The 21,784-nt window shown below is 33.5% G+C and overlaps 1 protein-coding gene across 1 annotated transcript in view; it reads right to left on the reverse strand.

The window, feature by feature from the left end:
- The window catches only part of MAN1A1 (mannosidase alpha class 1A member 1), a 142,811-nt gene that overhangs the window by 81,072 nt on the left and 39,955 nt on the right, over nucleotides 1-21,784 (reverse strand). The window contains exons 3-5 of the mRNA XM_016153805.2: nucleotides 19,853-19,949; nucleotides 17,408-17,523; nucleotides 6,129-6,209 (exon numbers count right to left, since the gene is read on the reverse strand). Coding sequence (XP_016009291.1) covers nucleotides 6,129-6,209; nucleotides 17,408-17,523; nucleotides 19,853-19,949 — 294 coding nt within the window. The remainder of the gene's footprint in view (nucleotides 1-6,128; nucleotides 6,210-17,407; nucleotides 17,524-19,852; nucleotides 19,950-21,784) is intronic.

The raw sequence follows: 21,784 nt of genomic DNA on the forward strand, positions 1-21,784 counted from the left end.
GTTAAAGTAGAGAACTGTCTGAAGAGGGAAGCCATTGAAAATATGAAGGTCAGTTCAGATGGACATACCTAAGTCCATTATATGCATGCTTATTGTCTTGCCATACCAAAAATAAAACAAACAAAATCATAAATCTTTTCTTCATGTTGGTCTGTTCAAGTTTCTCAGTTTTGGTTTATGATAGTTACATTTTCTCACTGAAAGCTACGCTCCACAGGGCAGGGATTTGAGGGATTTTATCCTTACGTATATCTCAAGGCAAAGAACAGTATCCATCATGAGGCAGGAATGCAACCAACACCTACTAACACATGACTTCTCCCAGGTTGTGACTATGTCTATGGATACATCCCTCACTGCTTTATCTGCGTCACTGTCCAGCCTGGCCACCACTGTTTCAACAAACCTCTTTGCTGGGTTTGCAGCACGGCATACAGATAGATACCTTTGAGAGTCTTCTTGCAGAGAGTGCCACTCAAACTTGCCCTTATCAAACTCTTCCACTGCTTAATAGATAAATAATATGATTCTTTCTGTTACCAAGTTCTCTCCAAGAAAATTATTCTCAGTACAAATGCTAACGAGAAGAAAAAGCTTTGTAAGTTTACTCTTTTCTCATTTTACAGTCTACTGTGTCCCTATTTTTATTTCCCTGTCTTCTTAATTCTTCATTTCTAATTAGAAAATATAGACTTAGTTAACATATAGTAATTTTTTTCATAATATAGACATTTAGAATTATTTATTTCTCTAAAGACAACTTTGGCTGCTTTCCACAGAATTTATAATGATGCTTATACTTTCGTTGTTTGTTAAGTAGTCTAAAGTAGTCTATTTTAATATTATAGATTCATTCTCTGGTCTAATTGAGATTATTTAAAAATTTTCATGTGGTTTCATCATTTTAAATATGTATATCATATATTTCCAATGTTATATTTTGATTGTTGGTATTGTATATATATTTTAATAAAAAATTCTCATTGTCTATAGCATGTGTTGGTCAATAATTTATCTAATTTTTAAATTTCATTATGCTACCATTGCAAGGCTCCTTTTTTATAGAATTGCTCAAATCTATTATTTCTTCCTTGGAGACATTTATTTTAACCTTAGACTAATGTAATCATTTTTTTTTTCAATTTCTGTCATTTATTTTTCAATTACGCCCTCTGCTAATATCTCTGCTTTCTGGATTCAACTCAACTTTATTAGAGACCATAATTAAACTATATTTAAAAGCATAAGATAAATTGGAGCCCAATTTTTACAATTTAGGCAGGATTTGAAGTGGGGGGTGCTAATGTATTTCTGGCGAATCCTGCTATATTGTTGAAATTTTCTTGTTTATATCAGATAGTTCTATGTTTTATGGAAATTTAGTATGCATACAAGTAATATTACATATAGGTTATTTTATGTTATCCAATATTCTGTGTTCATCAAACTAGCAAAACCAAATTACTATTAATTCTGTCCCCTTCTTTGCTCTGGTTGCTAGGAAACCTAAGCCTAGTTGCTGTACCAGCTGTTTGTTAATCTTACCTGTGACTTTAATACTCCCTGACTTTATTCTCAGTTTTTCCACAGCTCTGTGTGTATTATGCACTTTCTGGAAGTCACTATAATTTTTTTTTTCAGAATAAGGCAGGAGACAGATGATCTGGGAGATGACTTCATCTCTTTCGTAGACTGTGGCAAACACTGAGTTTGAAGGGTATTCCCATTAATGCATCCTAATTTTCTAAGGGATTGCTAAACACTTTTATAATTATTCATCACTACATAAACTCTACAACAGGCTCCTTAACACCCCATATGTCTGAATCCCATAACGAGAAAAAAAGAATAGACCTTTCCAGCACTAAACTTATTCTCAATCTTATTTCTCTTCTTCCCATTCCACAATCCCACTCTCTTCCTTACATATTTTCTCCTTGATAGTCTTAAACTCAAAGGTATCAGCTACTTTTCTTCAGCAATCTTGTACTGGCGTCTGGAGCAGTATATTTGCTATCTTCCAATTCAAGGATATCTTGGCAGAGTAAACTGATCCAATGTAAGAATCCATTAAATGTGCTCCCTGACTCTTGGATCAGATATTCTCATTACCTTTTCCCATTGAAAGATAGTTCTTCAATCTTTATAGTTTCCAGGAGTTGGTGTTTTGTTTTTCTAGTTCACATACTTAAAACATACTGCTCAAAATGTTTTCTTTGAGGATTAAATATCTTGTTAGTTCTAAATGTTCTTTCTTAATTTACAGAATAGATTTGTTTTCAAAAACTTCTGGAAAGTTTTTTCATTAATTTATCAATTTCCATAAGTTTGTCTATTTACTCTGACGACTTTTTCGTAATAAACTTTGGTTTTTGTTTTTGGCTCCCAAACATCGATTCTCCCTATCCTTCCAAAGGGGCATCAATTTCCTGTTCAGGAATCATTCATACTTCCTTATTCTTGGTCTTCACAGAATATCGAATCAAATCTTGTGGAAGATTTCTGCTATCATATCCTCTCTTTTACCCCCCACAGGGGTCACATGCAACTAAAAACTGCCAATCGATCTCTTTCTCATGGGACTTTGTTTCTTTAAAAGAGTATAAAAATAGTGCATGTTTATTAATTCTAGAATGTCTCAAAGCGATTATCAAACCATAAAGATCCTCTGTGGCAACTTGAGACTGTTAGTTCCAACCTGTTCCGAAGTCTTCCCTTGGATTCTGGGGCATTACTATGTCCTATAAAATTTACCTTCTGCTTAATATAGCCTTTGGTTTCTGTTGTAAAACAAATAATAATATATGGTATATTCACACATGCTATTTTCTTACAATGTCTTGTTTTTCATTTATCAGTTTTCAATATCATTTTGCTTTGGATAGTTACTCTTATTCTACAGTGCTGTTTTCTAAAATTTGTCCTGGGAAACAATATTTATAACTCAGGGTCAGGAGATTGCAGGGGGTGATGATAGTTAAGTAAGTCTAGAAAACACAGGGATAAATAAAATTTAATTCATTTCTTTTTCTGTGAATTTTGAATTTCTCAGAAAAAATACAGGATGTAGTTTCTTCTGACTTATTTTTAGTATGTATACAGATACAGATTTATCCTGCCATATCTAAAGAAACTCATGGTCTGTAGAACATATTTTGGGTAAAGATATTTCAGATACTGATATTTACTGTCTCCAATGAGGATTTTAAATTCCCTTGAGCTTATAATAAAGCAATGCTATTCCTTATACTTATCTTTATTACTGATCATTCCTATTTAATATTCATCTTATCTCTGTCCTATCTGTTTATAATTGTTATGGTTGTTTTCATTTCTTATGTAGACTTTGACAATCTTGTGGCTTGACTTTTTCTTTTCCCTCAGTGGTACAAGATATTTTAACTGAGTTAGGGTATTTAAAGATTCTGAATATGCTCTTATAATCAAAGTTTACTACAGGTATTTAATGTTTCTGTTCTTCTTTTGATAGGTTTAAAGTTTCATTGGCATTCTTCATTATTGTTCACTGCCTCTAATTGTAATTTTCCTGGGGCATGTAACAGAAATCAGTGGCACTTCCTCTTCTGTTTTTGTAATATAAATTTAAAAATTTTTGAGCTTATATCAGTGTGGGCCTGATGGTGATTTAAAAGATGTTCTTAAAATACTCCTGAGCCTCAGTGATGAAGTGAGAATGTTAAATTATGGTAATTTAGTAGCTCTTTTATGAGTTAATTTAGGAAGATGAATTTTCTTAGATTATCTTATAAATACCTTGATCTAGATAAAAGTATGTGGTGTAAAACTCTATCAACAAGCTGAAACCAATTTATTCATAATTCGGCCATGTTGGTGTTCTTTTTAGTAAATGAACGCTCAATTTTTCATTTTGATATAGAAACAAATACCTCAAGCATAGGCTTGGGTAAAATTTTTCCTGGTCACATTCCTGATAGCCAGCTCCCCTGAGTGCATTGGTCAATGAGAGGCAATAGTCAGCGATGAAGTAACTGAGAGGAAGAAGTAGGAGATGATGGTGAAACAGTCTAGAACTAATTACTTGTCACCTGGCAATTCCACTTTAGAGAATAAATATTTTATTGACTAATTACAGCTATACTTTTAAATTACAGGAATACTGGAAACAACCCAACTGCCCGACATTTAGGGAATAGTTAAGCAAAAACTATGCTAAGAAGATAAGTTCTTAACAAAGTAAAATTAAAATATATGCTATAGAAATAAAATAAAAAGTATATAAGAAAGGACATATCTTAAATAACTTTTTATCATAAAATTAAAAAATGGAAAATCTAGATATAATAAAAACAAAGTTTCCACAAAGATAAGGACAAAGCAAATACATTAAATGCATGCTTATTTTCAATGGAGGTAGTCTTTGTAGACCTTTGTTTAAGACTAGCTAAGTATAGAATAAAAAGTACCCTCTCAAGGTCTTAGGCAAATAATTTTATCTACAAGTAAACTATATCAGTAGCTATTACATTTATCTAAATATATAAATACTTATATCTATAAATAAGCATACATATGGAAACAAATATATGTATGTAAACTTAAAACATTGTTATGAATGAAAAAGTATGCTAACTAAATATGATGCATATTTGGAAGAAATACATTATTTGTTCCTCTTGATATGCTCTACTATCCTATTTGAATCCAGATGTAGAAGGGTGCAGTCCTTATTTCCTCCCAAATGTTTCACCTCCACATAAATGATGAAGAAAGTTAAAACCAAGGCCATCTTAAGTCTGCCGTGTGAAAAACAATGAGAATATCCAGGAACTGGATACTCAAAGACAGGTATTCTAAAAACAGAAACTTGTTAATTAAAATGACATTAATTTTAAATATGACTTTTAAAAACATGGATTCCTTGGCTTAATGCTTAGAACACCCTATACCAAACTGAATAAATGAAATTATTTGGGACCAGAAAAAGAAAAAAGGAGCATAATGTACCCGAGGGTCTCTTTACCCTGGCTGAGAAGGTGACAGGGTCCGTGATGAAGAACAGAATTTTACATGTAAACAGGACAGATATAGGGCAATATAGAAGCCATCTATATAACTTTGAAAAGCTCTATGATGAGATAAAATCTAAAGAGAGAGAGAATGCTAAGACTGTGTGGGATGTTTTGTTATGGCTAGGAAAGAACCTAAGACACAGGACAATGTTAAAGCATCTTTTCTCATTATAACTCTGCTTAAATCTATTTGAAGGAGCATAGAAATCTATAAAATCCTACCCTCACTCAGTAAGATCCACTCTTCCCCCTCCAGAATGCTGAGGCTAACACAAATCTGATTGGCAAGCAATCGAAATACATGACTGTTTTTCCTCGACACCAGTTTTTAACACTGTCAACATTAAACGTGAGATCTGTTCCAACAACACTTAGTGGACACTTAGGTTATTCATAAAGTTGTCCAAAACCTTTCACGAAAATAGCATGCATGCTTTTATGAGCATGATACACAAAAATCCTTTTTAAAAGTCTATTGATAAAAGGCAGCTAAATTAAAATTTTCTGCTTTGCTCTAAGCAACAGATAATGAATTAAGCCTTGCTCCAGGAAGAGCTCCAAAGTGCTTCACACAGGAAAACTGGCCCACAAGACTCCTCAATGGAAAGCTGAATATCTCACTTACCCCCTTCATTTCTCAAATAATGTAATTTTTATATCTTAATTGCCGAGCTTTCTTCATTTTAAAGTTTTTATTACACTAACATTATGCTAACATTAAAATCATTTTTTTAAAGAAAAAATTCATCCACAAGCCTGCCACTACACTAAACCTCTTTTATTTTATCCATAGGCATATATAATTTATAGCCGTAATCACACCATATGTAACACAATAGAACCAGGCTTTTAAAAGGCATTCCTTAACATTTCCTGATAACATGATCTGGCAAACTTTCCCAGTGTGCTCATTTAATTAGTACATATTATACAAAATCCAGTGTATGCTAGACACCCATTAAAATGTTAAAATTCAGTGTATACCCCCTAAATATATATCCCAAAAGGTATCTTTTACCCTAAAAATGTAATTTTAAGACACTGTAATTCACATTTATATGTTGCTTTTCATCTTACCTCTTCTCCAGACAGATAGTAGGCTGAGAGTAGTCCACCAACAAAGCGTATATTTACTTCAAAGACAGAAACTTCAGCATTCTGTGGAAACAAAATAAAGGGGGTTCACAGATGAATGACAGTACACAATTGAAAAAATATCAGTGTGATAAAGTATACTACATTTTCAAATTTTGTCCAAATCTTATGCTTTTCCAGATAAATTTATATACAAGAGGGAAAAGTTCTGTCTCTTAACAGTATGAAAATATATACAAATAGATAAAATAATTTTGACTCTTAAAATCACAATTTAATAAATATAAATTTATTTCTCCTCTCTACTCAACAGCAGACACAATGCTCAGTATTCTGTGTTGGTGCAGATGCAAAAGGGCTGGAGCACTCTATTTTTCTATTCTGTGTTCTCCTTTTATTCATTTGCTTTTTCTTCCCGAAAGGCCATTCTGACTCATTATACTGTGGCTGGTAGTTCAACATTATTCTGGCCTTCTTCGCGCAGTAGAGATTAGTGTATCTGTGTTGAAGTAGCACAGATACAGTGTAAATCAGATTTTAAGATGGGAGATTTGGTTCCAATACTGGTTCCCAATTTTCTGCCTGCAGCCTGGGATAGTCACGTCTCTCTGAGAAGAAATTTCATCTTTGCATAAAGGAAATGATAGTCATAATATATGTTGTACCTTGATGAAATAGCTCTTGTTTATATCAGTAACAGCTTGCTATTAATATTATTATTTTATGCTAATATCTTTACATGTAGCATGTCTCAATTCTCACACTAACCCTGTGAAATAATTCTTATTCTTATGTCTATTTTACAAATGGGGAAACTGAGATTTGAAGTGGTTACTGTGACTTTTTTAAAGTCAGACAACTAAATGTGGTTGAATCAGGATTTGAACTTGAGTACTCCCATTGTTGGTTCAGGGCTCTGCTACCTTAACTTCTATATCACTGCACATAATAATGTACCAAGTCTCTTTATTAATGGTCATATAATTGTGGCAATAATTAGTAACTATTGCCAATACTTTTCTTATTTTATAATATCTGACTACTAAATAGATTTCTCCCACATTCTGTTACTAGATAATTTAGCACAACTAACCTACAATAGATGTAAGGTACACTTCAAGCTGTGGTTAGCTTCTTTTCATGTTCCTTATGCCTACTCAACAATTGTTCACTTCTGCGTAACATCAAACCATTTACTGATAATCATGGGGGATAAGAGCAAACTATAATATGTGGAGTCACTATCTAGCAGATACACTTACTCAAAGTCATCAGAGATATTATTTCTTTTAACAAACATTCATTAACTAACTACTATGTGACAGGCACTGTTCTAGGCTCTAGGGACATGGCAATGAAGACTAACAAGGTCCTCAAACTCATGAAGTCTACATAATAGTGGGAGAAAACAGTCCCAAGAAAAAAAAAAGGAAATATATTGTCACTAATCTCTATGGGCTCTCTCTAAAAAGATCCAACAACTAAAGTTAAATAATATTTTAGCTATTTTTTTTTTTTTAATTTCCTGCAAAAGGAAGATTATGAAAACTATTTAGGAGGGAGAATTACTGAGCCAAAGTTAGGCAAAAGCATCATAAAATAAAGATAGGTGAATTTGTTTAATCGTATTTAATTAAATGTATTTAATTATTTACAAATTACAAATTTGTAATATGTATCTATTATAATTTGATTAAAAGCATGCTATGTAAGTACGATTAATCTGTGAGGTGTATCACTCTGAATGAAGTTATGTAAATATTAGTTAAAAAAACTTAGTATTTCACAAAATTACTGACAAGGAAAAGAAAAGAGAATCTATTGATCTAATTTGGTTTACATAGCTATATTTCTTAGGTCTAAGGGTAACAATGTCTGATAGTAAAATCTAATGAATTTAAACCCTTAAATCATATCACTCTCAATTTGTACTTTTGTTTTTCAGTTTTTAAACCTTAGCATAGTCTTCTACATTTCTGCCTGTTGAAGCCTGTTAAGATGATTTTATACTCTTACTTTGACTATGGGTTCATTTGACTTGTATTCTCTCTTCCTCCTATAAAAAATGTAGATAATCCTGACTGTCATACAGACATCTGATAAGAATTATTGCAAGGTAGAGGACTGAACAATGTCAAATACTGCTAGAAATTTATCTTCAGCTAGACATTCATCACCTGTTGGGTACAGTTGTTCAACCGGTTATTGATCCAGCAATGTATTCTAGGATCTAAATTCTATTTATCTTGCTCTACCTGTAAGATGTTGAGAGGCGATCCTGCAAAGTGCCATACTCAAGGTCAGTTGCTTTGTCTTTTAAATTTCATGGATCTAAGAGTCTAGCGAGTCTAAGAAGCAAATCTGGCTGTTAGTGAATCCAGGCAGCATCCCAGTGATTGCTGTGTCCTTGTCTTTAAACATCTTGCTCAGGAATGTCACATTACCATTAGTAGTACTCAATTGTCATCATATTTTCCTCCTTTGAAAACCAGAATGACATTTGAATTCTCAACATATAATTTTTTCTCCTTCCCTTTTTTTCAAAGTTAAATCTAAATTATTTAGAAAATTTAAGAGCTCTTTCAACTTTCTGAGATATACTACATTTTAGGTAAGAAGACTAAAATTTAGATAGATACTCTAGACCACTCTTTATAGACCCTTAGATGAAAAGGACTAAGAAGATAATTTCCCCACTATAACAGACTGGTTGGCTATATCGGCGGGCAGCAACTATAAAAACATTACACTAGAGCCAGAAAGACCTGAGGCTAAAGGCTGGTTCAGGAGCTAGCTGAATATGCGATCCCGGGCAAGTGACTTATTTTCCTGAATCTTGGTTTTCTCATTTGTAAAAAGGGACAATGCATTCCTTACAAAGCACTGTGAGTCTGTGACTGTAAAGCACTGTGCACAATGCCTGGCCCAGGTAAAGCGTTCAATAGAGAGCTGCTACCATTACCACTTTACAGAAGCTCAGCCTAAATTACCTTCCGCAGGGGTTACTAAAAAAATCAGAAACTCTAGAATCATAATGTGCAAGATTCTACAGTGCAAACTGATACATCTTCTCTGAACCCTCAGGGGAATCTTATTTCTCAGTGGTTAAAAATCTTCTTTTGAAATATATAGTATCGTGACCAAACTTCCTTTTGGATTTCATGTACTTTATATGACATCTGGATTTTTAAAAGTGAATTTCTACAATCTGAGGTTTTAAGCCATTGTTATAAACTTCTGATTCTGAGTTCCATTAAAATAATCTTATTAAAGTTAAGTGAATATATTCCTCCTATTAATATTCATGCAGTGTCTTTTAAGATGTTCTAAACTTCTCCAGTGACTTATCCTAATGACATAAGAGGACAGCATGTAAAGGACGGGAAATCCAAACGGCCTGTAATCCTAAAATCTTGTATGATTTAGCCTAACAACTAATGTGAATTTTGCAGTCTCTTTTATCTGTGTTTGCTTTAAAATGAAATTAACTTCCTTAAATCTTAAATAAGGTTACATCTCAGGAATACAGCTTCTAGTAAATAGTTGCACGTGAGTGCCAGCTTGAGAAGCAAATCCAGTCTTCTGTTTAAATTGCGTGTACCTATTGGTTAATACCACAACTGATGAACAAGTGGAAGATGGAAGTTTTTGGCTAAAAGCATATTCACAAAAAAAATCTGGGTTGGAGAAAGTGCTCTTTCATTTTGACTTTCCACTACCAAAGCCTTTGAACCAAAGAACACACAAGCAGATTCGTATATAAATTAATAAAATATATAGCATAACTAAGTTTACATCTAAAATCAAGAGGTAAGTCTTACAAATCATGGAAAATTTAGGCCTCGGTATTAATCTTTCATATTGTCTTGGGTATTTTAGATGATGATTTTCACCTTAAGTGTTTATCGTTTTCCCTAATATTTCTGTCCTGATTTTACTATAGAGATATGTAAAATTATCAGATAGAGGGATAAAGACTGCTAAAATGAAAAAAAAGCTTAATGAGTCATGTATATCTCTCTCAATCCTTAACATTATGCTCCCTTTCTACTGGGAAAGGCTTCCTTCAAATCAACAGATCATGAGCTCATGGGCATGAAGAACCTAACTTGGCGAAAGAGAAAGTGAATATTTCAAAATCTCTTGTTTCAAAACAAGTGCCTGAAAATCCAGTCTCCTCCCACTAGACAACATAGGTTTCAAACAACTCAGAGAAATTTATTAGGTTGTGCTTTTTATAAGCAACTTATTCAATAACATTATCTGCAAAATGATCTATTTTAACAGAGCTCAGCTTCCCCTGAAGAACAGATATATTATTTCTTTGCACCTTCAAGCCTTATGATAATTTAGAACCAAACTCGTGCCAGACTTCTCCTTAGTTGTTATCCTATGACTCCACAGATCCAACTGATTGCATTAAACTAAAAAACTATTGAAAAAGAACTTTTATTTTCTAAAATATGTTAATTCTATTTTGAGTGATACCAGTTCTTACAGGCTTTTTTTTTTTTTTTTTTTTAAGGTAATGCTCTGAGGTCATTTCGCTCGCTCTCTCTAAAAGGGACTCTCTCTCAGAGGCTACTCATTTGCTAGCTATTCCTCCAAACTCCCTGTCAGTGTTCGTCTCAATGAATTACCGTATAAGCCTGTGTTTCTCAGGCTCTTTCCATATATGATACACAAGCAAGCTGCCCCACTACAAACCAACACAACAACTATGTTTAGTAACAACTGCTTGACTACAGTCCAATATTAACTGTATGTAAGAATATCCCACTACGATGCAATGTGGTAACTATGTTTAATAATAACTGTCCACTACTAACATATATGATGATTATGCTTTACCTTACAGAGAGACATGTTGGAAACAACATGAGACTTCTCAAAGCCACTGATTAATGACAGGTAATTGACTATGAGCCTTGCTTATGTTTAGGCTTAGTATATACCTTTATCTATAAATGGTACTTCCAAATATGTGTTTTATTAACATTTTGAGGATTAGGAATAAGTATAAAACTCATTTTAACAGATTAGATGGCAATAGTAAACAGTGTTATATAAGTAACATGTTTCCTAGCATCTTTTAGTTTCAATTTAAGTAACATGATAAACCTCTTAGGATGAACAAAGTGTAAGTTCTCTTGGCCAAACAGATAGGCAAATAACCATCTTCTCTATGTTAATAAGTTGGTTTTACCATGCAGGTTCAGAAGGGCCCTCAAGTAGCAATTCAAACCATCACTAATGACTCAGAGAGAACAGCTCAGTATCCTCTTCAAGCAAAAACCCAAATCATCACTCTAGGTAGGCGTTGATTAGCATTCAGATGGAAAATACTGAATAACTCTATTTGACACAATAATCAACTTAGTTATTTCACTCATTGGGATATAATTCTGCTGTGAGACCTTTTATAAGAGCAATAGTGAGGCAAAGGTCACTTCTTTCACACTCTGTGGCATGGAGCTCTAGACCTATGCCAAGTATTCATTCAGGCATTTGAGAAGATCCAAAGTGGCTTCTGAGGTCAATTTACAAACTTCAGATAGGGAATCCTAAAGCTATTTTCCTGAAAATTAGGGTGACATTCTGACTGGATAAGAGAACAGTTTAGATCTTTAAACTGAAAAATAAAGTCACTTTTGCCACAGGACCTCTGTTATCTAAAAGTACAGTATTCACTACAACCAAAGGCACAATCTAGGCACATGCCAAAGCTCATAGTCTCAGTGTGTTGCTAGTTAGTGTCTGGAGCAAGCTAATTATCTCCTTTGTCATTCTCAAAGCTTGGCCTTTCATACAGAGATATTACTTTACTGCAATGTAGAGAAAAAGCTTTTTAAGGATAATTTTAATATAGCTGTGGCTTTTACTAAGGGTTTATATAAGAACTTGTTATCTGGAGAAAATTTCTACATATTCTATAAAATTCATTACTGAAGACAGTTTTCAATATTTATCATGTAAGGATCTAGGTAATCAATATTTCTTTAAAGTGCTAATAAAGAACAGAAACTCGGTATTGAATTTAGAAATGCCAAATAGGAAATTCTTGATCATCTGTCCTTATGTTAATGATCTTCCTGTATTAGGAGCCACCACAAATCTATTCTAGAAGTAGGTTTAGGTAAAAATGAGTAGATCGGCTGTATTTGAACTCCAGATCATTTCGACTATATAAAAATATGAAACAATACAGCTACCTTTACACCCTGTCAACTTGTCTTCTAGCTAAGTATGTTGGGAAATAAGACAAAAAAGCTTGACTTCTCATTCTTTTAATTAATATTTATTGTATACCTATGGAACAATGAACTTAATGAGTACTACATACTTAACCTTGGAGGACTCAAATTCTCTGGCTGTCTCTGTATTTCCAAACTTTGCATTTCCTCTCAAATAAAATAGGGTCAAACCACAATTCTTAGTTGCTGCATGATTTTGGGAAGATTAAGCAAACATCTCTTCATCTACAAAACAGGGGAAATATCATTTACCTTGCATGGTTGTCATAAACACTAAATGAGATAACCTATGAAAAATTACCTAGCATAATCCTTGGTATGTCTCAGTACTTTTCACATAGTAGCTTCCTCTTTCTTTTCTTCTTCTTGTTCTTGTTCTTCTTCTTTTTTTTTTTTTAAAGAAAACCCAGACCTAGGTAGGTACTCTGACTACTTTTCCTCCAATAGGCTATAAGATCCAGGAGGATAAGTACCTAACCTTTAAAAGGTATTTAGTAAATAATTACTACATGAATAAGTTAATGAATATGTAATGGATAAACAAAGATCTGTATTACATGCTTTTTCATAGGATTATTTTTTAAATTAAAGCCAGAAAACTCATCTACTGGAATGTATCCTTAGAGTTTTCTGCCCAGATCTATGTGCCTCTACAGACACTTGAACTGAATATAAAGCTCCACCTATGAAGTCCTTGCTCCTACATATTATCCCAGTGATTTGTTTTAAGCTAGTTTTTAAAGCCATTTGAACTTTGTGCTACCAAGTATGGAAACTGAATCAACTTGCTATGCCTTAATTAAAAGAAAATGAGTTTTAGTTAATGATAGTATAAACCAATAAAAACCATTTACTTTACACTTTTAAGTGATGGGATTGAATAGTTCACATATAAACAAATTTATTCTTGACCATAAGATGTATTTATAATCCAGGACAACCATAGGATAAACCAACTCTCAACAAGTGTTTCTGTTTTCATTTCATTCTTATTTTTTCCCTTGCAACAAAATTTGGATGCACTAACTTTTTTTCAATTAAAATACATTATTAGGAAAACGTGTTAATTTTAAAATGTAGTAATTTACCCAAGCTGGAATGATACTACATATTAATCCTAAAAATACATTTTCTGTCATTACTTAAGTTTTCCAATTTCTCCTTCCTTCAGATAAATGGGAAAATTTTCTCAGTGTTTTCAGAAAGAAAACTGTAATTGTTGACACAATCACTTGACTATCTGAATAGAATGAGGAATGTAAGACAAATTCTCTTATGTGACATATTAAAACCAATTAGAAAGCAATAAGCTGGAGAATTTTATAATGCAATGATTAGGGAAGCATATCAATATGCTTTCTTGAACTTATATTTGTTATTAATTTTAATATTTGTAGTACTATCATTTGGAAATTATTACTAAACTTTTTTAAAAAGGAAAAAACTGACAATAAGCAAAGAGAAAACAACAAATATGTTTCAAGACTCTCACTGGCGGAATAGCATAATAAACAGAAATTTGAGACCTATGGCTCTGATTTTTAAAAGCATGTTTTTAAAGTTTGTTTTCAAAGGTAAAGCCTCGAATTATCAATAGCAGTTTTAAATAATATTTTACACAAAATTCTGTCAACTAATTGGATAGAGTCTCATTAAAAAAACAAAAATACAATTTTATGTAAACAAAGAAAACTTTAAAGTTCAGTGTCTGAGCTTAAAAACAAAGGAAAACTGAACTATAGTTTTGAGAATGAGTATTCCTCTCTCTTTGAATTAAAAACATATCTTATAAGAAAGCCAAGGAATGTGCTCTTCACTTCCACATCATCTGCTATCTACCGTTAGATTCCCTCTGCTTCCTTACAGGTCCCAAGGTCCACGGAACACATTCAAGTCCCCTGGCTGTGGTCCGAGGCCAGCCAACTGTCTTCTATTACCTTGCCATTACCCTGAGAGGCCTTTGTGTTTTGTCCTTTTAAATAAATGACTCCAGAGTTTCTCAGACTACCACTGGTGGTTCAAGCAAAGAACTGTACCAGTATTGGGGGAAGTGCGAGGCAGCAATACTGTAATTATCAGACAGACTGACCCACGAATCAACAAGAGACATGGACATTATTCAGGACCAGTGTCACTAAAGTCTGTTTTCCTGTCTTTCATCATTAGATGTTGTAAGAACCTAGTTTTCATTTGCCTACCTTTTTGTGATGGGGACACACACACACACACACACACACACACACTGAATTCTGTCTCATATATATATATATATAGCTCAAGACAAACCCATAATTATTTAAAGGTAGGTAGCTGAATTTACCAATAAATAACAAGGCAGGACAAAAGTACTGTTCTGAGAGAGCCCTCAAAACAAACAAACAAACAAACAAACAAAAACCAATTTGTTCCTATTGTCTTAGTTTTTCATACTCTGTTCTGTTGGCAATATCAGATCTATCACTGGTCATTCCAATCAAATAGCTATAGAACTTTGAGCAAATCACTAGTTCTTTGGGCCTGTTTTCTTGTCTTTAAAAGAACTAAAAGCATTGACTTCCAAAGTCTCTTTATATTGGAATACTTTCTATTCTAAATTCAGATTAAACACAGACTCATTTGCTTGTCCGTTTAGGCAGTGATCTCCAAAATGAGGTATACCTTGCAATTAATTAGAGGAGTAGAAACAAAATATTAAAACTTTCGATTTATTTATGTTTTTAATTCAAAGAGAGAGGAAAAAGACGCAGCTTTAATGATCTTTATTATTCTGAATAACAACGCTGTCCCCACTTGGTCTGTGGAAGAATAAAAGCTCCAGAAAGCATGAGGCTGCTCAAAAAAATTAAAAATAGAACTACCATATGATCCAGCAATTCTACTTCTGGGTATTTACCTAAAGAAAACAAAACACTAATTCGAAGAGATATATGCACCTCTATGTTCACTGCAGCCCTATTTACAATAGCCAAGATATGGAAGCAACCTAAGTGCCCATCAATAGATGAATGGAAAAAGAAGATTTGGTATACATAGACAATTAAATATTACTCAGTCATAAAAATGAATGAAATATTGCCATTTTCAACAACATGGATGGACATAGAGGGTATTACACTAAGTAAAATAAGTCAGATAGAGAAAGACAAATACTATGTGATTTCAGTTACATGTGGAATCTAAAAAACAAAAGAAACAGAACAAAACAAAACAAACTGACTCATAGCTATGGAAACAAACTGGTGGTTACCAGAGGGCAGAGGGGTTGGGGAGCAGGCAAAATAGGTGAAGAGGATTAAGAAGTACAAATTCCCAGTTATTTAAAAAAATAAGTTATGGAGACAAAATATACTGCATAGAGAATACAGTCAATAATACTGTAATAACGATATATGGTAGCAGATGGTAACTAGACTTATTGTGAACATCATTTTGTAATGTATATAAATATCAAATCACTATGATATACACTTGAAACTAACAGGATATTGTATTCCCATTATACTTCAATTTTTTAAAAAAGAGCTCCACAAAGCAGAGGGACTAATAAGGAAACACTCTTTGTCCATTCTCAACATATGGGATGTACAGATATTATCAAATGCTTACCAGATAGACAAAAGGCTTACAAGGATTTCTGCAAAGTAATTTCAGATTAAAAATAATAACAGTAATGCAAACATAAGTGAATGACTAAAAATGGCAAGACTGACATATTCATTTTCTTAGAATGAGCTCTTTGCCACCCTCATTATAAGGTAAAAGAATGACTATGAAATTAGATTAGACTTGACAAGATGTAGTCCAAATAAAAATTTTCAGAAAATATTAGAAATGTCCACTATCCTTAATTCTGAACCTTTCCCTGGGTGTACAATATATTTTGAGGTATTTGTTAAGGATAATAGTACATGTACAAATTAAAAAAATATTTCAAATACTTACTGGCAAAATCTGATACTGCTAAGGGTATACAATCAACAAAGTTTGAAGCCTTATTTAAGGGGAAGTGGATGCAGCTGCTGCTTGATGCATGTCAATAGTTTAGCTAAGCTACTCCATGGTATGACTACCTCTGTATCCATTTTGTGTGGTCAAGCAGCCTGTGGGCACCTTAAAATGAAATCAGCCCCTCACGCAAGTACATGCAAGATAATAGCCTAGAGATATACAAGCAAATTTAAGTAAGTTCCTCATATGACTCCCCCCAACAGCCCTTGTGATCAGTCTCCTCTGTCACCAGGGCCTCTCCTGGTGTGCCTCTTAGAAAAGACCCCCATCGAGTTTATCAAAACCCCATTTTTTGTTTGTTTGTTTGCTTATTTGTTTGAATTAACCCAGTTGGTCTTAGTCTGGGAACTCCAAAACACTCTACCTACCCTAATAAAGGCATACGCCCCAAGTTTTGTCTTTCAGTCTGTACTCTGCCTTGACCTTTCTGTGTGGCCCCTGGGGGCTTACCTTGTACTTCCTTAGGACCTGTGAGTAATAAATCACTCTATTTTAATTTCCCTTGTAGTCTCTTGTTGAACTGCAGATCTCAGTCTGGCACCCTGTTCCACTTAACAAATGTTAATTTAACGAAGTTAAATTGCATCATAGTTCAGTGCAGAAGTATGAGCATTAGAGTCAGACAGACCCGTGTTGGACTCGCAGATCTGATGCCCAACTAGCTGAGTGGTGTGGTTAAGGCTCTGAGACTCTGATGTCTAATCTGTAAAGATGTGAAAATAGTACCTGTCTCATAGGGTTGTTGTTGGCCTTGAACAAGAATACTTGGTACATGTAGCTCTCAAAAAATATTAATTTTTTCTTACTTTTAAATTGCCAAAAAACAAAGATATATATTTGTACAGTGAGGGAGGGAAAATTGTGAATACATTATGATACTATTTAACAGTTGCTTTATTTGTTTTTGCTGGGGTACAACACAATAATCTGTCCCATGAAAGACAAAATTTATCCATGTTAACTGAGATTTAAGAACCGAATTGGCAACTTTTAACTTACCACATTAAAATCTAGATGTTTTTGAACCCATGATTTTGCATCTTCAAATTCATCTTTCATTTCCATAATAAAAAGTGTATCCAGAGCATCTACTATTGTTGCTCCTTTGATATTACCTGAAAATGTCAGAAAAAAAATTTATTCAATAAATTACTTTTGACAGATAAATGCACGCAAATCGACCATACCTTGGAAAAAGAGAGGGTAACACTGAATTTATTAATAAACTGTGATAATGAATACAGTCTAAAATTCTTTCAGTGAAGGAAAATTTTAAAAGTACACTAAAGCGAAACTAAAAATTACCACAGGCTACAGATTGATACACTAATCTTTAAAGTTACTTCTGAGTTGTAGAAAATAAATTTGTTAGAAATTTCATTTGTGATTGCATTCTTTAGCATGAAAAAGAACAAACCTAAAATAAGGGAGCAACACATATTAATTTTAATGTAATTATATCAAAGTGCACTTGTGTGAAACTGTTTCAATAGAATTAGATTTAAAATTATTTAGTGATAGCTCTGAGAAACATTACTTTAAAATGGAATTCCACTCCCTCTTTGAAGCCCTGACTGATCCTAACCTCCCCTCCCACCCACCTAGCCAATCAGTCCTGACTCTCTGATTTATGTCCTCTGAACTCCCTTGGCTTTACATTGTTCTCACAGAAGACTTTCTGTCTTCCATGATTATTTGTATGCATCTCTTTTAGACTGTAAACCTCCTTAGAATAGAAGTCATGCTTTCTATTCTACATGCCATAGGAAGAGACTTAGTAGGTTTATCTCCACATGCCATAGGAAGAGACTTAGTAGGTTTTTAATGTTCAATAATAAGTTTAAAACCATCAACATATTAGCAGAAAACCAAATAATCTCTTTGACTATGGCAAATTTACATATAGATTCTTAATGATACAAGAAACTTTCATAGAGCTAAAAGTAAAAATAGGATTACATTTAAAAAGTAAACGATGAAAAAATAAAGTCTTCTGAGTCTGCCTGAAGTTTCCAAATGTCTCGCTTCAATTTCTATTGCTCATCGTCCATGTCATCTGGTGGCCATGTCCTGAAAATGCTACTTTAGAAACTTCTGAAATTACTTCAACCACTACTACCTCAGGTTTAGGCTCTTTTCATCTCTAAACTGTGTTGCTGTGATAGATCAACCAGTCTTTCTTCCACTCTTCCCAGCTCTCTCTGTTCTTACAGCCCTTCTCTTTACCTGAACTACTGATTCCTCAGAACTTCATATGAATATCTACGGAATCACCCAATGCTTTCATAATTCAGCATTTACACATAAGTCTTATGCAGTAGGCCTTAAACTCTGCAAGGACTTGTGTTTATTAACACCAGGGCTGGAAGTACAGCCAAACACATGGAAGGTCCTAACTAAACAGAAAAGCCCAAATAAATAGAAAAGCATAGTATGATGACTAGGAACACAGACTCTGGCTTTAGCCACACCTGGGTTCAAGTTCGAGATCAGCCAATTAGTCGGTGGCTAACACTAGGCAAGCTATTCGCTGAGCTTCATTTTTCTCAACTATAAAATGCATATAATAATAAGGTTAAATGAAATGACGCATGAATGGCACTTGGCACACAGTGTCAGCTGACACTGTTTTCATTACATGATTTATATAGGCATACTATTTAACAATTTTGGTTAAAGTATAGAAAGTCATGTTTTCTATGGTGAATTTGAAAGTGTCAGAGTAAGACTCCATTCCCTTCATCCTGTTACTTAAAGGCGAAATTGTGGGAGTTGAAAAGGAATTGAGAGCAGTGGAAAGAATACTGGGTAGCTCTATGACCCGAGGAACCCATCTCCTTCTGTGACTTAGCTTCCTCACCTGTGCAACAGCAACGTTATCAATACCCACAATACCAATCAGAGGGGTGCTGTGAGGACAAAATGTAATAAAGCATGCCAAAGTGGATAAATGGAAATTCAAATAACTAACTTAACCCACCCTCACTTTCTCTTTCATGAAACAGACAGGAGAAACCTAGATCCAAAATAGAGAGTCACTGAGATACAGTGAAGATCAACACAGCTGGCTGCCTTGGCCGGCTTATTGATAAAGACAGAACAAACTTTTAACTGATAGGAAGCAGTTAAGGCAGCCAACCAAATGCTCCCCTGCTGGGTATCACCCTGGGATCTAGAAATCATGATGCTGCGCCCATGTCCATTAAATGAGATCGATAGAAGTGTGTGCCAGGTATCGGTATTTTTCTAGAGCATGAAAATGGTTCTAATATGTATGTAGCCAGGGCTCTGCCTGAATGTAGATACCTCTATCAGCTGTGTAAGTTTCCTAGCAACATGGCCTGAAAGGTCACACAGACTTCTCCACCACCCACAAGTACACTCAATTAGAGAAGTTACCGTCATTTGTATTGTGACAAGCGACACAACGTATATTTTACTCACCAAACAAACTGCTCGAATGGCCTTCCTTTGATATAGGTTTCAGTTCATTTAATCCCCAGGCGTAACTTTTATAATTATTCCAAGCATGTTTCATCATCTGAGAAAAGAAATGAAAATGGGATTATAATTTGAATTGAAATGTTTTTGCCACAAAATAGATTATATGTTAAAGACCTAAAGGTTAAAATATTAAAACTCGCTGCTCAGTTAAAAAGATGGTAATGAATTAAAATGGCGACAATGGCATGAGTAAGCTGGAACACGCACACACACATCCATATGGCCCTTTATGTTCACAGATGTAGATGTTATTTTTTTTAAATCCATTTAATCTTACTTAAGATACACATCAGTTCAAAAGTTAGTTTCCAACAGCAGAAATTTAGCTTATCCCTAAAAGGACAAACCATTCTTATATTTATCTATTTCATTCTCATGACAGCTTAAATCTGCAAAGACTATATTTAAAATTCGTATTTCTGTACAAGGTTCTCTGTACTTTGTCAACTTCAAGGTATATATATATCACAAAATCCAAGACAAATATCCAAGGTTATCACTTTAAACACTTTGATGTATCTTGACCAAGTCTATACAGAGAAGTATTTTAAATACCTACAGGAAATAAAAAATTTAAACTCTATGATTATATCTAGATTTTGGAAAACTTCAGCTTATTTTAATATAATCGATCTTTAATTTTTATATATATGTGTGTGCGTACCTATGTAACTGAAGACTGATATATTCCCAATCCAGACTCCATAACAGGAATCTTTTTAAAGGCCAAACTTTTCTGTCACCAATTAGTTGCATATCTTTTTTCTTTTTATTTCAAACAGAATTAATTTCTCCACATATAATAAAGACCAAATAAATTTCTCATGGCTTATAGACAAAGTTCTGATCTACTGTGCTAGATATCAGCTCTAGTAGAAAGTGAATGATTTTCTAGGGGAGAAATTGTTCTAAAAGCCTGCCAAAATGGTTGTATAACTATTGTATAATAGTTGTATCAATTTTTTTCAAAGAATATATATAATTATGTTTATACACATTTTTTAAAAAGGGGGGGACTCCTCATCTGTCTAGAACGTATTCATGGAACAATTCCCAACCCATTAGCAACACTAATTAAATTATAAATACAATCTGAAAATGTTCTAATATGGCTCCATATTTAAAAATATCTTTAAAAGCATCACATAAATTATAAATGCTACAAAAGGGCTGTTTATCGCTATTAATCTTCAGTGAGATAAATACAATTTTATTAATAAGAAAGTCTTCATATGTCCCTGAACACAATAATTGACATCTTTAACCAATGTATATTATCTTCCTATCTCACACTATTGTTACTAACAAGAGCTTCTAGAATCTACACCCATATATTCATAGCAGTATTAGTTACAATAGCCAACACATGGAAAAAACTTAAGTGTCCATCCAATGAATGACTGTATGATGATGTGGTACATATAGACAATATAATACTACTCAGACATAAAAAGATTAAATATTGCTACTTGCAGCAACATAGATGGATTTTAAGAGTATTACGCTCAGTGAAATAAGTCACACAGAAAAGGACAAAAAAACATGATTTCACTCATACGTAGGACAAAAACTAAAAATAACAAAGAAACGAAACAACAATAACAACAACAACAAAACAAACACATATAGGCAACAGAATGGTACCTCCCGGTGAAAGAGAAGAGGGGAGGGAAAGTGGGTAAAGGAGGTCAAATATATGGTAACAGAAGAAAACCAGATTCCAGGTGGTGACCATGCAATTGAGTACACAGATGATGAATTATAAAGTTGTACACTTGAAATTTATGTTATTAACCAATGTTACACCAATAAATTTAATTAAAAATTTAAAAAAGGAAAACTATCTGCTGAGAACTCTGATAAATGCTCTTC

Source organism: Rousettus aegyptiacus, unplaced genomic scaffold (genome assembly GCF_014176215.1).
Source record: "Rousettus aegyptiacus isolate mRouAeg1 unplaced genomic scaffold, mRouAeg1.p scaffold_m13_p_1, whole genome shotgun sequence".
NCBI lineage: Eukaryota > Metazoa > Chordata > Mammalia > Chiroptera > Pteropodidae > Rousettus > Rousettus aegyptiacus.